At 47.5% G+C, this 15323-nt stretch overlaps 1 protein-coding gene and 1 long non-coding RNA gene across 4 annotated transcripts in view; one reads left to right on the top strand and one right to left on the bottom strand.

Annotated features, from left to right (window-relative positions):
- Positions 1–12807, bottom strand: part of ARHGAP22 (Rho GTPase activating protein 22) — a 169327-nt gene extending 156520 nt beyond the window's left edge. Inside the window, exon 1 of the mRNA XM_039233763.1 lies at positions 12755–12807. Coding sequence (XP_039089694.1) covers positions 12755–12806 — 52 coding nt within the window. The 5' untranslated portion in view covers position 12807. The remainder of the gene's footprint in view (positions 1–12754) is intronic.
- LOC120232815 lies at positions 5226–12759 on the top strand. Of its 3 annotated transcripts, none has more exons than XR_005528651.1 (2): positions 5226–5286; positions 12132–12759. It is a non-coding gene; the product is annotated as an uncharacterized LOC120232815 (long non-coding RNA). The 3 variants fall into 3 exon arrangements; XR_005528650.1 differs by lacking the exon at positions 5226–5286 and adding an exon at positions 9129–9189; XR_005528649.1 differs by lacking the exon at positions 5226–5286 and adding an exon at positions 9238–9510.
- Positions 12808–15323: the final 2516 nt, after the last annotated feature.

Below are 15323 nucleotides of genomic sequence, written 5' to 3'. Positions count from 1 at the left end.
ATCAGTGGAGCTGAGGGCTGGGGCGTGGCCTAACTGAGGTCTTGCAGGGAGTCAGGGTGGGGCTGAGATGCAAGTCCAGGTCCATCTGTCTCTGAGAATTACATCCTAATCATAACTCAACAGTGCCACTAGGGCACACTGCAATGCATGAAATGGCTTCAGGAACACTCACTTGAGATTTGCAATATGTTCAACTTAAGGATCGTTCCTTCCAGTGCTGTTATTTTGCATTTCCACTGTGAAACGCTTTCCTAACTTCCCTCCAGCTTAAAAATGACTGATTCTAGCAGGAATCAGACCAGATGGTGCTCACACTGCCCTTTCTTGCAAAGGAGGGGACTCCCCCTGCACACAGACTCAACCAGGAAGGCTTTGCTGGGCCTTCCTTCTGGCCCAGGTCATACAGGGGAGTGAAGCTCTCATTGTGCCTCGGCTTCAAGGCTCCCAGGAGGTGGTCTCTGCCCTACACCTAACCCCACTCAGCCACCCAGGGGTCCTAGCAAAGGAGAGGATTTATATATGCACAGCATATCACCTAAAACAGAGAGTGATTACCCCCAAAGGCTTGGTTTACCTCTAGGAAGTCCAGCCTCAGGAGAGACTTGGAAAGTGAGCATCTAATACTTAGAAGTAGCCATGTCTCTCCTGTGGTAGATGGACTGCAAAAATCTCCCAAATTCCTTAACTCCTTCCATGAGAGACACGCAGCTCCATCAACCCAGATTTTGCCTGGTGGACAGCCAGCAACAGCCATCACAAACGTGAGCGAGGCCATCCTTACCCAACACCCCCACCGTGGACTGGCCAGTCTCTTAGCACAGAAGACTGTTAAAAGCCCAGGAGAGCTTGACCCATCAGCAAGATTAATAATTGCCTACTGTTTGAAGCTACTGAGTTTTATGGTCTGTTATACTGCAACTGCTAACCCCTCTCACCCCCAAATTGCACCCATTTCTCTCTCTTTTTTTTTTTTTTTTTTAAATTGCACCCATTTCTAACCCAGACTTGTCCAGCCAGGTCTGCTTGGTTCTGAATTTCTTATGCCTTGATTCTAGCCCAGGAGTTCTGACAGGGTGTTGGGTTTGAATCCTGATGCCCCCCCCCCCCCCCAAGTCTTAGCCTCTGAGATCTTCCTTGGGATGAATGATACCCAGCTCTTGGGGCTATTGTGAAGACTTGTGAAGAAATAGATGAAGCTTAACAATGAGTGCATTTTCAATAAATGGTAGCTGCTGGGGAGTGTTCAAAGTTGATCTCAGTCACCAGTGGCTTGATTTGATCAATCATGCCTATGTCATAAAATCTCAATGAAGTCCCCCTAATGACAGAGTTCGCAGAGCTTCTGGCTTGGAGGTGCTGGGATGGTGGCATGCCCAGAGACGACATGGAAGCCCTTGGTGTCCTTCACCTTCACCCCATACCTTGACTATGCATCTCTTCCCATTGGGCTGTCCCTGAATTGTACCCTTTACAATAAACCAGTAACAGTAAGCCAAGTGTTTTCATGAGTTCTGTGAGCCATTCGAGTAATCATCAAACTGAGAAGGAGGTCATGTGAATCTCTGAATTGATAGTCAAGTCAGACAGCAGTGCCTGGACAACCCGTTTGCAACTAGGTCTGAAGTGGGGGCAGTTTTGTGGGACTGAGTCCTTAGCCTGAGGGTCTGTGCTAATTCTGGACAGCTAGTGTTAGAATTGAATTGAATTGAATTGAGTTGAATTGTTTTGATACTTAGTTAATGTCAGAGAATCAGAGAGGGTAAGACAAATATCCGAGGCTGTTTTCCTCCCTCTAGATGTGAATCCTCAAGGCCAGGGTCTGTCACATTCCCTCTTGGGCCTATGCCCAGGACAGGGTTTGGGAGAGAGCAAAGAACCAGACACAATGCAGGTCTATCCCAGGGCAGGGCAATGGGGAGCAGCTCAGGCCCGTGTCCATGGCATTTTTCTCCTCTCTCCCAATTTTCATTTTGAATATCAATCTCTGCCAACATCCCAAGGGACTTACAAGATCCCAAATCTATAATTCTGCACATACATTGTAAGAACCCCTTGGTGGGGCTGGACATTTGGGCCTTGCTGACAGTGTACAAGGCTGAAGAGTTGCAGGAAGCTTCATTCGGACCATGCTCTACAGTCTTGGCCTGGGCTGGCTCAGCCTGGGAGGAGGACACATCTGTCATTTGCAGAAAGGTACTGTCTAGCCTCAGGGCCCTGGCCCTATACTGTGTTGTTGCCTGGAGAATCAATCCCAAGGCAAAGGCTTGAACACAGTACTTTGGGATTCAAAGAAAGGGGCAATGGCCAGAGGTGGCAGCCAGGGACTGACAGCAGGCCCATTTCTCCTGCTTGCAGTGGGCATGTGAATCTGGCCTGAACTCTCTGTTCAGGATGACCCTGAATGATTGATACATGCATACACACATGTCCAGCTATGCACGCATCCAGTCTGAGAACCAGCCCCAACAGCAAGGCAATGCTTCCCGTGTTACCATTTGCTGAGCACCGACCCTGCTCCAAGCCTTGATACTATGATTCACACAGATCACCCTCCAAAGATGTTTTAATTCCTGTTTTAAGAGGAAAGGAAGGCCCAGAGGAGGTAAATGATATGTTGCAAGGACACCAGTTAGCAGGGGCTAAGCTGCTATCTCAACCCCAGGCTGCTGAGCCACCCCAGGTGGCTCTGTCCATTTCTATGGCCAAGGACTAGGCACAGGGATCTGCCAGATGGTACCTGTGTGATGGAACTGACTCCTTATTCTGTTGGCTCCACCCTCCACCCGGGGGGCCCCCAAAGCACAGATAGGCCCAGAAATCTGCTTTCAAGGCATCTGATTCCTCATGGTGACCCCTGTCAGCCAACTGAGAGGATAAAGACTTCTGGAAGTCATCAAGTCATGGACTCAGCAATATCGGTTAAAGCATATTCATAACCAACAAGAATTCATCACAACATAGGCCTAAACCCCTCCTCATTCTCCATGCAGCCCCCCGGAGTTACTTTATCTGGTACAGGGAAGACATGGGGATAACTGTCACATGTCTCACAGGGGAGGGACAGAGCTTGCATTCCCAATCCATCAACCCAGGGAGTCTGAGTAGAGAGAGGAATGCCACTCTCCAGAGGCAGCTCTGGCCCAATGATGGGACTCAGGGAGGAGCACAGGGCACAGACCTAACCCAGCACATCGGCCCCTGGGGGTTTATCCTGCACACACATTACTTTGTAGAGAAAAGTGCATTCAAAGACTACTTTGTATAAGTGGGAATCCAGAGATGACCTGTCATGGGCTCTGCTATGCAACCCAGATGCCCTGAGGACCTGCAGGCAGCTCTCAGCCTCTGCCTCTGCTGGAGATTTCCTCACCTAAGGTACCTCCCTTCCTGGGGGCAGCCGCCACTGATGGCTGGCCAGTGTGAGTATAAAGGCCTGGCCTTCTCGCCCCAAATGAGCACAGCGCTGAGGGCCCACCTCAGCCTCAGCTGAGTGCATGGTTGACTGATGCCGTGTCATAGTGATGTCACAATCCAGCCTCTCCCTCAGCTCAGTCCTGCCTGCTGACTCCCGACAGGTATTGGTCCAGTGAACTTCCTCCATGCTGATCCCCACCTCAGAGCTACTGGAAATAATTCATGGGACAGTCATAAAGTCCTTAATATGCTCATCACAGTTATTTTACACCTCCCAACTTACTTTTTATTTATTTTTTTAATGTTTATTTATTTTTGAGAGAAATAGAGAGAGACACGGAGTGCAAGCTGGGCAGAAGCAGAGAGGGAGAGGGAGACACAGAATCCGAAGCAGGCTCCAGGGTCTGAGCTGTCAGCACAGAGACCGATGTGGGGCTTGAACCCACGAATGTTGAGATCATGACCTGAGCCGAAGTTTGATGTTTAACAAACTGAGTCACCCAGGTATCCAAAATTCCCCACTTTACAATTCTAAAATCTCTGCTGTGGCTGGGTCTGATTCTGATACTTGGCTAGAGCTGCCTGGGGTTGGGTATTTCCTTTCTCTAGGTCAGTCAGGGTCCAATAACACTTCATCAGGTTGGGCTCTGACTAACTAGTTTCTCTTGAGGTCAGACCTTGTTAACAACAGAGCACTCTCCTGGGGCACCTGGGTGGGCTCAGTGGGTTGAGTGTCTGACTCTTGGATTTGGCACAGGTTATGATCTCACAGTTTGTGAGTTCGAGCCCCACATTGGACCCTGCGCTGATGGTGCAGAGCCTGCTTGGGATTCTCTCTCTCCCTCTCTCTCTCTGTTCTTCCCCCACTTGTTCTCTCTCTCAAAATAAATAAATAAACTTAAAAAAAAAGAACAGAGCATTCTGGTGTATTTCAAAAATGGTTCCTTTTCCTCTCCTCCTGCTGATATTTACTGTGGGAACCTGGTCAAACCCTTGGTGGTAAATCTCAAGATATGGTGAGACTCTCCTATGATTGGGTCCCCCCTGAAGTTCTTAATGCTCACTTATCCACACTGAGCCTCTGGCAATTGATCAGTTACATTGCAGGTTTTGCTATGCTTGCCCTGGTTCCCACGGTGGCTTCCACATGCAAATCTCTGCAGTAGTAATCGTGACTCCCTGTGCTTGCCTGTCTCCAATCCTGGAGGTAGCAGTTTGCCCTGTGGCCTCCCTTCTCTTACGGATTCTAGAAGAGTTATTGATTTTTTCAATCTGTTCAGCTGGTTCCTGGTCTTAGGACAGAGTGGTGACTTCCCAGCTCCTTACATATGCAACCATCTAACGCTTAGTTTATCTCTTTAGGATGTGGGGTCTTTTCCTTGCTTTTTAAGCATGTTTTGTAATTTTTGGTTGGAAGCCATACATAATGTATTGGGCAACAGAAACAGAAATAAGTAGATCTTAGTTTGAGGTTTTATGTTAATTTGGCTGGGCGCTGTGCTACGATTAACGTTTATCATATCTGTAGGTGCCAGAGGCCACAGTTTTTCTAGCTTCCTTAGTATTTTCCTTCTCTACTGTCTTTGGGTTTCCCTAAGAACTCCTTCCTAAATAGATCCTGTGTCTTACAGCTCTTTCAGTTGCAATGCACGGTTATACTTGAGCCCTCCTAATGTGTTGGGAAGGTGTGAGGAGGAGAAGCATTTTATAATCTTGTCCAATTATCAGTATTTTTGTGAGCCTGAGTCTCTGGGATATGACCCTCAGACCTACTAAATAGGCCCCCCTTTCTCCCCCTCTCCCTAGGTGAGAGCAAGTCTAGAGGAAGCTGGAGTTGGTGAACTGCCCCTCTACCAGGTCGCTATGGCTCTGGTAAGTTACTTGGAGGGCAGGGCTTTCTTATGGGGGGCATTCTGGTCATATTTCTAAGTGGTTAACTTTCCCTTTCCAAAACACACAGGAATTTTTCTTGACTCTTCATCTTGAGTATCTGGTAGAGTTCCTGGAGGTAAAACTCATGAAAGTGTGCCCCTCTCCCCCGCCCTGCTAATTCTGGGCTTCTAGGAGTCTCTCACTCTCAGGCAAATCCACACTCAGCCTCCAGCAGTTAGTCAAATTTAGCATTTAAGTGTTCATACCAGAATATGATTCTAGTGGCTTCAGCTTCAGGTAGACTGATTTTGGCTGTTATTTTTCAAATTCCCAGGATGTTTAGATTTGAGGTAGTGGTTTGCCCTGTGACCTCAATTTTCTGATGGGTCTAAGAAAAGTCATTGATTTTAAGTTCATTTATATTCTTCCTTGTTGTACGGGTGGGAGTGACAATTTCTAAGCTTTTTCCATGTCAAATTTCACAGCTGCTGCAGAGTGACTATTCTTTTTCAAACAACTCCTACTGCACCTCCTACCTTCCTGTCCCTAGAGGATCCTGATTCACCTCCCAGAGGCCCATGGTCCACATGAAAGACTTCAAAGAGCAGCTTCCTTTAGATCCCACCATTAGATTATAGCAAGTGGTGGATGAGCTCCAGGAAGTAGGTATTTTTAACAGTTTTGGTACTGGCTGTATCCCCAATGCCTAGAACAGTGCCTGGCACAATAATTGTGTGCTGAGTGACCAAATGAACTACCAACCTTTCATTGGAGAATCCTTGAGTGGACTTCCCAGGCCTGTCACCTTTAATGGCCCCAGCTAGCTTTCATCAGCAGATGACAGTCTGACTTTCTGAGACCCTCAGTTGACTGGTATTGGATTTGCATTCCCTGAATACTGGAGAAATAAGACAGGGTGCCTGGCTCCAAGTATAGGGTCCTGGCGCCCCCACACAGAGTTTCCATCAGGCACAAACTGATCATTCTGTTTTCTTTTCAAAAAAGCAACAGCTCAGAGCCAGAGATTAACAACAGAATCCAGTGGTTTGTCTTAGTCTTTTAGGAATTACCCTGTGCCCTTCCTTGAAAACTATTTTTTTGTTAGATGTGTAATCCTTATAAAGGTTGTGTGATATGGCCTATCAAGGTCTCCCTTTTATAGTGAGGAACCCAAATGAAGAGATTATATAACTTGAATAAGCCATCAGAGTAAGTGGTGAACCTAGGATCCACTCCATGCCTGGCTTTCTCTAAAGACTAGTCTAATCTGTTCCGAATTGGGATAACGATGTCAGCAGCAAGGTGGGAGGGTTGATTTTCCCTGTATACTGTTAAGTTAACAGAAACTGGATCATGACATGGGGCTAAGTGGAGGAGGGAGCAGAGATCTGGGTAGAGGAGGGAAGACCATTTGCCCAGAACACTGAGCAAAGCTGGATTCAGGATGCCCTGACTCTTAGATGACATTTAAGGATGCTATCTGAAAGTTAAAACCATGAGCAACTATGTCCCCATGTTCATCTTCATCTTCCTCCCAGGTCACCAGGATGTTGCTTTCTCCTACCCTTGTTTCTAGGTTCTATCTGGCAGGTAATACTGCCAACCATCGAACATGTTGAGAGAAGCCAGTTTGTACCACTAACCCAGTACAGAGACCAGACGGGCACATTCCAGGGGACTTGATGGCTGTGGCCAGGGGTGTGGACAATGTCCTAAAGGCAGGGGTGTAGCTATGAATGAGCACTAGAGATGGGTCAGCTCAGGTCTGGGCTGGGTCCGCCTCTGCCATTCACTGGCTGTGTGCCTTTGGAGGTCAAGGAACTTCCTGAATCTCAGCTTCCTTAACTGGCCAACAGGGGGAGCTGCTCTGCCTCCACAAAGCTGGGCAGCATTGAAGGAGACTGGAAGGGAGGAGGAACTGTAGAGTGCAGAAAGGCTGTGAGCTCTCTTTGCGGTTTGCTATTTTGCAATCATTTTCAGGGTCAATTCACTTCTCACAGATGTGCCGAAACAGAAATCATCTTAAGAAAATGGCTCTCTAAGGAAAGCCTCTGACTCAGCCCCTACTTGGTTCTGTCGCTGGAGGCGGGTAAGTGTGGACTTCCGCTTGGCTCCCCAGTGGGCAGTGTGTCTAGCAGAGCTTCTGTCTAGACATTTGCCAGTGGTTCTGCCCCGTGTCTCCCCAGCCTCCTTGTTCCTGGGGGCACAGGTGCCTCAGGGCTGCCAGCTCACAGCCCAGGACCCAAAGAGGGCTCTTTCCTGATGTTACAGGCTAAACTGTATCCGCCCACCCCGCCCCAAATTCATATATTGAATTCCTAACCCCTAGCACCTCAGAATGTGACTGTATTTGGACACAGGGTCTTTAAAGAGGCGTTTCAGTTAAAACAAAGTCATTAGGTTGGGTCCTAATCCAACATAAAGGGTTAGAAGAAATGAGGACACACACACACACGTAAGGGAAGACCTTGTGAAGACACGGGGAGAAGACAGCCGTCTGCAAGCTCCGGTGAGAGGCCTCAGACGGATCTAAGCTTGCCAACACCTTGATCTTAGACTTGTAGCCTACAGAATTATGAGAAAATAAGTTTCTGTCATTTATGCCACTCAGCCTGTGGTACTATGTTATGGCAGCTGGAGCAAACTAACATACCTGCCTTCCCTCCTCCCTGTGAGTGAGTGTGAGGGGTGAGGAGCCATGAGAGACAGGTGCAGGGATGGGCTGGTTGCCCAACCAAGGCCACGAGGCAGCTGTGACAATTATAAATCTATACACACTCGAGAGAGCTTCAAAATAAATGAGGCAAACACTGACAGCAAACAATCGGATAACGAGGGTTGGAGATTTCCATGTCCCAGTCTCAATAATGGAGAGAACAACTAGACAGGACACCAGCCATGATATAGAAGGCTGGAATGACGTGATCAGCCAATGTGACCTAACTGCCATGGACAGGACATCCCTAATAATGGGTGCAGAAAATACATTACTTTCATGTAATATGGAACTTTCTTCAGGATAGGCCATATGCTAGGCCGTAAAACAACAAATCGACTGGTAGGTGGGTAAACATAATGTACACCCATACAACAGGAGTATCATTCAGCTAAGAAGGAACAAACCATGTTATAAGAAGAGCATGAGTGAACCTCAAAAATCTTATGCTAAGTGAAGGAATCCTCATGCACAAGACTACATAATATAGAATTGCATTTCCTTAAAGTGTCTCGAAAAGGCAGATTTACAAAGACAAAAGGCAGAGCAATGGTTTCCTTGGGCTGGGGCTGGAGTAAGGATTATTTGCAAATGTGCACAAGGAAACAATTCTGGGTGATAGAGATGTCCCAGAATTCGGTCATGGTGATGGTTGTGCAACTCTACATGTATATAAAAATCACTGACTTGTATACTTAGAATGGGTGAATTTTATCCTACGTAGCCTACCCCTCAGTAATGCTGTTAAATACAGAAACATATGAGATAATAACAAATGATGTGAAGAAAAATGAAGCAGGGAAAAGGAGAGGAATGTCGGGTGGGTTGCAAACAGTGCAGTCATTACTGCCATTAGCCAAATACTGCCTGTCCACCTTTCTAGGCACATGGTAGTACCCTCCTGGATCCCTTATGGGTAGTTGGACAATGAGTGTGACATGCAGGACTTCCAGACCAAGGATTTCATTGCTGGTCTGAGACTTTTCTAGAGCTCAGTCGCTCCCTTTACCCCCTGGCCTGGGCCACCTGCACCACGTGAGATGATTGTTTCATCAGCCTTGATCTTTGAGTCACTGTGATGGTCAGGTGACCCATGACTCACTGAATATCCTATCCTATTGGGACACAGGTAGGTGGTCAGTTAAAGCCTTGAAAGGAGATGACATTTGGGTGAAAGCTTGAAGGAGGTCAGTGCATGAGTCATGTGCATGTTGGGCAGAAGGGTACTTCAGAGAGAGGGCAGAACACATGCAAAAATCTGGCACATCTGAGTAGCAAGGACACCAGAATTGCTGGTGCTCAGCAAGGAGGGGACATGGAGATGATATGATGGGTAATGATGAGTCAGATGGAGTGCTGACATGGGAATCCACCAGCATATGTTGAGCGAGTGACACTCCCCATCGGATTTAGGATCTAAGAGCCCCATTCCAGCTGCAGTATTAAGAAGAGAGGGATGGGTTTCCAAGGTCAGGAAGACCAGTAAGGATGCCTTTGTAGGAATCGAGGTGAGATCTGACTTCACACCCTGCTGCCACATCATTCTTCCTATAAGCAATTCTTTCTCTCCAGTTTTACTGGGATATAATTGGCACTCAGTCCTGTATAGGTTTAAGGTGTACAGCATAACAATGTGATGTACATCTATTGTGAAAGGATTCCTGCCATTTAGTTAACATCCGCCATCTCATGTAGCTTCAAAAAGAAGCAAAAATCATCCCTTATGATGGTAACTCTTAGGATCTCCTCTCTTAACTTCTAAATATATCACACAGCAGTGTTAACTACAGTCACCACATTGTACATTCCACCCCTCTTCATTCCTTGTTTATCTTATAACTGGAAATTTGTACATTTTGACCACATTCCCCCAATTCCCCCTCCCCCTGCCCCCACCTCCAGGAACCACAGATCTGATCTATTTTTCTTTCTTTTTTAAATTGCAAATAGAGTTGACATATAATATTGTATGTTTCAAGTGTCCTATAAAACTGATCCAAACAGTCCTAGGCTTATAACTTTCAATAGTTCCCTCCTGCCCATGACAGAGAGTCTGACATGGTTTCGACCTATCTCTTCTCCACCACTTCCCTCCCTATGGTTTCAGTTCCCCTGTCTCTGAGCCTCCTATTCTTCCAGTGCTTCTCGTCTCCCAACCTGGGTTCTTGTGGTTTCCTCATGTCCCTGCCATCCACAGCAGGGAGGGGAGAGGAGATGTTCCAGAGAAAGACCAAGTGAGCAAAGCCAGAGTTGGGAGGACACCGGGGAGGGGTGTGGTAGAGGATGGCCAGTCCAAGCTGCTCCCTGACCTTGGTCTGGAAGGTTTGCTTGTGGGCCAAGGAGCTGGGGTCCTGAAGAGATGACTGGACTCATAGCAGCTTTCCCTTTCCTTCTGGACTCTCTGGCTTAGTATGGGCAGAGGTTACCATCTTTCTGCCCACCGTGATTCAGATCTGCTGTGGGGATAACGGGGAGGTCAGCTAACTAGGGGAATCCACCAGTCCGTGGGACAGAGCCGGGCAGACCAGTGGGCAGCTGTGTGGGAAGAAAAGAGGCTGCACGTGGTGAGAATGGGCAGGATCATGCAAACGCTTACATGGGTGGTGCCTATGGCTGGGTGACAGGTCTCCCCAAATGAGAGACCAGAGTACTGGCTGACCTCCGGCTTCCTGGTATATGACAGGTCCTTGACCTGACGAAACTCTGGGCAAAGTGAAGAAGTGAAGTGCAGCAACACAATTTAAACCCAAAAGAACCTTCCATTTGCCCCCAACCTCCCAATTTAATTTCAGTTAAAAGCCCCCAATGACCTTCTCCAGAATCTATGGTGAGAGAGAGAGAGGAGAAAGAAGGGGGAAAGGCAGAGAGAGGGAGAGAGAAGGAGAAAGAGAGAGAGAGAGAGAGAGAGAGAGAGAGAGACTGACAAAGAGACAGAAAGAGAAACAGAAAGGGAGAGAGACAGAAGGGTGGACCCAGAGAGACCAAGGATGAGGAGAAGAAACTGCTTCCTCTGTACTGCCTGACTTTCCTCTTTTTCAGCAGCTTTCTACGGAACAGCATGGCTGGTCCTTTTTTATAAAGCTGCCAAGCTGTTTTGTGATCAGATAATGATTTTAAAATTAATTAAGTCTAAAGGAATGAAGTACTGCTATGTGCTACCATGTGATCAGTCTCAAAAACATCACTCTAAGCCGAAGATGTCAGACACAAAAGGACACATGTTATATGATGGCATTTATATGAAATATCCAGAATCGGGAAGTCCTAGAGATAGAAAGTGGATCAGTGGCTGCCAGGGCTGGGGTAGCTGGGGAGCTTCCGCTTAGCGGGTATAGGGTTTTCTTTTTGGGCCGCGAAAATCCTTTGGAACTGGAGAGTGGTGATGGTCATACCATGTCGTGAATGGACGAATCACCACTGAATTAACTCTTCACTTCAAAATGGTGAATTTTGTGATATGAATTTCACTGCCATTAAAAATTTAGTTCAATCAACTTCTTTCAATTCAGGTATCTCGTGCACTATCTCATTTTTCCCCCCAGAGAATTATCATCTGTGCTCTGAAGCTGGGGGTGGGTATCTGCTATACTGTGAAAATCTGGGGACCGGAACCCTCCACAGAAGCAAGTGACTTTTCCTTTCTAATCAGATGATGCTATAAACCCCACTGAGAGGAAAAAAACTGGAGATTTTACAGCCCGCTAATGCATTAGAACTGAACAGGATGAAAGGCTAATTTCAGCTCCCCACCACCACCCCTATTGCAGAAAGGGAGATCCAAGATGTTAACCATTATGAGAAGTGTCCCGTAGCTCGCGTCCAGCCCAGAGTCAGATTCAGGTGACCTGGCTTTGTGGCCACAGAACTTGACTCCTCATCCTTATAAATATCCACCCAGACCACAGCAAGAGCTGCTGTGTACAGGCTCTCAGGCCTCCTGAGCTTCGGTCTGGTGGCTCCTTGACGCTGGCTGCTCATGAGGTTTACCTGGGAATTGAAAACTATGCTGATGTCTGGGGCCCACTCCAGACCAGTCTCCAAGTGTTTAAAAATACCTGCAGATTTTTAAAAGCTCATGATTCTAACGTCGACCTAGGTTGAATACCACTGTCGGCATTTCTTTCTCTAGTATCTGGAATTTCAGTCATCATCTGAAGGTGTCTGGGTCCAGAGAACACGGAACGCCATTGCAGAGCCACCCAGCCAGCACCTGTGTGATTCCCCCAAGACCACACGTGTGATCTGCACGACAGCACCTGCATGTGGCCCACCCTGCGGGTTGCCCACTTGGCCTAAGTTACCTCCTGCCACTTTAACAGGGGCTCCTGGACCATCCTCATTGTTTCTGAATTAACTGCTGGGCTGGGCTGCTCCCAAGCAGGACGCACAGCCTTCCCTGTGAAGGACCTGCCTCTTGCCACCTCCGTCTTTGGGCACCGTCCTCCTTACAGACTCTGAATGTCATCAGAGCCCTGAGTCACTGGAGTCAAATCCCTCCAACAATCATGGTCATGTTGAAAGCTCTGTGTTTCCGGGAGACTCAGAACAGCTCCCAAGTTCAGGGATGAGGGCTGTGCCATCAGCCGGTATCTAGCCCGTGACCACAGATGCCCCCAGATCCTTCCAGCCCACAAGACCGAGATAGCTCCTCGAGTCACCCCATCTCTCAGCCTCAAGTGACCCCCATCTCTCAAGCAAGAAGCTCAGAGCAAAGGTAATCATACTCCACATAGAATGAAATAAAATTCTTACCGAAATATCTGGCTGCAAATGTTCTTCTTTTGCTGGAAGCTGCCGGCAGCATAATGAAGCTGGCAGTCTATGTGCAAATTTCTTGTATATCCTTTTTATAAAGAACCAACCACATCCTCAAGCAGACAAGCTAATTCCTGTTTTCCAGTAACAGGAGATCAGCATCTATAGAAAAGAAATATATTTAGAATGCCCTTTATCTGGTGTTTTCTTGGATTTCAAACAAGAACCCTTGCTGTGAGGAATTAGTCCCTTAAACACAAGTGTACCCAGGGATCTGGGAATGGCCTTGGGCGAGTCACGGGACCTGTGGGTGTTAGTTGTTCTCTAGTCTGTAAAGTGGGAACAATAACTGACAAGTACCCCTCAGGGCAGGCGGAGGATCAACAAGATGATGGCTGTAAAATGGCAAAGCCCTTCACGCTTCAGAGACTCTGCTTGATCTTTTCTATCAGCTGACCTGGGTTCAAAAGGAGCTGTGATTCTTTCACACACAAAGCCCCCAGAGCACCCAGTAGCAGATCCTCAGCCTTGTACTTTTGTTCAGTTTTTGTTCAGTACCAATACTGCACAGTTTACAGTTGTGGAAAATCGAGAAGAAAATCCCAATCATGAAACAGCCAAATGACATTTAGGCAGCCATCAACATCATTGCCATAGCGGTCTCACTCTCAGGGAAAGGCAGTCCCAAGGGGCCGCGTTAACCCATTTACATACATCCGGATTTTACAGAGGCAAGGAGCAACCCCTAGAAGGACAACTACTCCTAGAATGTTCTTCCTAATCCCCTTCTTGTTACCTTCACTCCCCTTCTCTGCAGGACTGCACTTGTGTCGTGCTTGTGATCATAGAACCGATCCTTGTCATGCAGATAAAACAAGCATGGCTAGCATTCACTGTGGGCAGATCCCTTCTGCCCGGAGGATGCAGGAAAGCAGGGATTCAGGCCATCGCGGACACAGGAGGTGGAGGCAGGGCCGGGGGCTGCAGTGCAGCCCTGTCAGGAGGCTGCATCGGGGCAGTGTCCTAATGTCCAGTTCTGGCCATCTGTGGACAGCTCCAGCCACGGTCATGCTCTACGGGGCGCATGGGGACTGTACAGAGGAATTGCCAAGTGGTGCCTATTGCGAGTAACTGGTGGCAGCTAGCAGCCACAGAAGCCACACTGCTTGAAGAGAGCAGCAAAGCCCCAAACCTGAGGCTGGGGTGGAGCCCAGCCAAGGAGCTGGAGAAGCAGAGTGGCAAGCAGGGAACTCTGGAGCTGGGACCTACCTCGGAGACCCTTAGGGACCCAGAGTGACATTTCTCTGTACTCTCTTAGCACACAGGACTGGGAGGGGGATGGAGGAGAATGAAGAGAGAGGGACAGTAAGAAGCCCTCTGCATGACCTGGTGTTAATAGGAGCTTCAGATTAAAAACTCTGGTGGTGTGTCCAGTTTTTTCTAGTAGTATGAATTTGGACACGCTACTGAAATAGGGTTACCAGATTTAGCAAATAAAAATACAGAATGCCCAGTTATATTTTTAGGGTAAGTGGGTTCCAAATATTGCATAGGACATAATATCTACCTTTGTAATATTAAAGGTATTCATTGTTGGTCTGAAATTCAGATGTAATTGAGTGTGCTTTATTTTATCCGGCAACCTTATATTTATACCTTCTGAGTATCCATTTTATCTTTGGTCAAAAGAAAATCAAGTAAGAAACTTATAGTTGATGGCAACTAAAACATCAGTTAAAATTGGCTTAAAAAATAAGGGCAGATTTATTGGCTCCTTTAGAGGGAAAGGCCTTATAAAATAGACTTCAGGCCTGGTTGGATCCAGCACCTTGATAATGTCATCCAAATCTGGTTGCCTCCCAACTTCAAGTTCCCCTCTTTTTTTCCTGGGGTATCTGTTTCACTCATGCCAATTAGGAAAGGTCTCCTAATTATTAAAAAATGCTGGACACCAGCTTTAGGAACTAATATTTTCTCTTTCACGTCTAACAGGAAGAGAAAACATACCTTCTGGTGTCTCTCTTTGAAATGCTGGGAAGCTTCCCTTTCCTACTTCCCCAGACATCTCTTGCCTCATGGCCTTTACTGGGCAACCAAATCCATCCTTGAACCAGTCCTGATGGTTGGGGAATGAGATGTACATATTGGCTAAACCAACATGGTCTCATCCCAGGAGCTGGGTGGACTTGGCTTTCACACGGTACCTGGGCTGGTATAGGAAAGAGATAGAGCAACAGTACATGCCAGGGCACTGTGACCAATGTGGGGAGAGGGACTCCAAATACAGGGACCACTGCAGATTGCTGTAGGGATAGAATAGATGAGGCTGACTGTGTGTGTGTGTGTGTGTGTGTGTGTAGCATGATTATACCAGGAGGACAGTGAGGATGACAAGGTGTTTGCTTTGGGGGAAACATGGGTGGAAGGGCAGATAAGGCGGGCCTTGCCTGCCAGCGACGGGGAGAGGGGAAGCAATCTCAGGGGCAGAGAGGACGGGAGAACTGCTCTCCAAGCACCTGGCCTAGCCCTTGCCTTTCCCTCACCCATCATTCTTGGCAGCAGTGTT

The sequence above is a fragment of the Hyaena hyaena genome, unplaced genomic scaffold (assembly GCF_003009895.1).
Source record: "Hyaena hyaena isolate Hyena2069 unplaced genomic scaffold, ASM300989v1 scaffold_78, whole genome shotgun sequence".
In the NCBI taxonomy this organism is placed as follows: Eukaryota; Metazoa; Chordata; class Mammalia; order Carnivora; family Hyaenidae; genus Hyaena; species Hyaena hyaena.
Note: the sequence above shows the minus strand (reverse complement) of the source record. Positions and strands in the feature narration are given on the sequence as shown.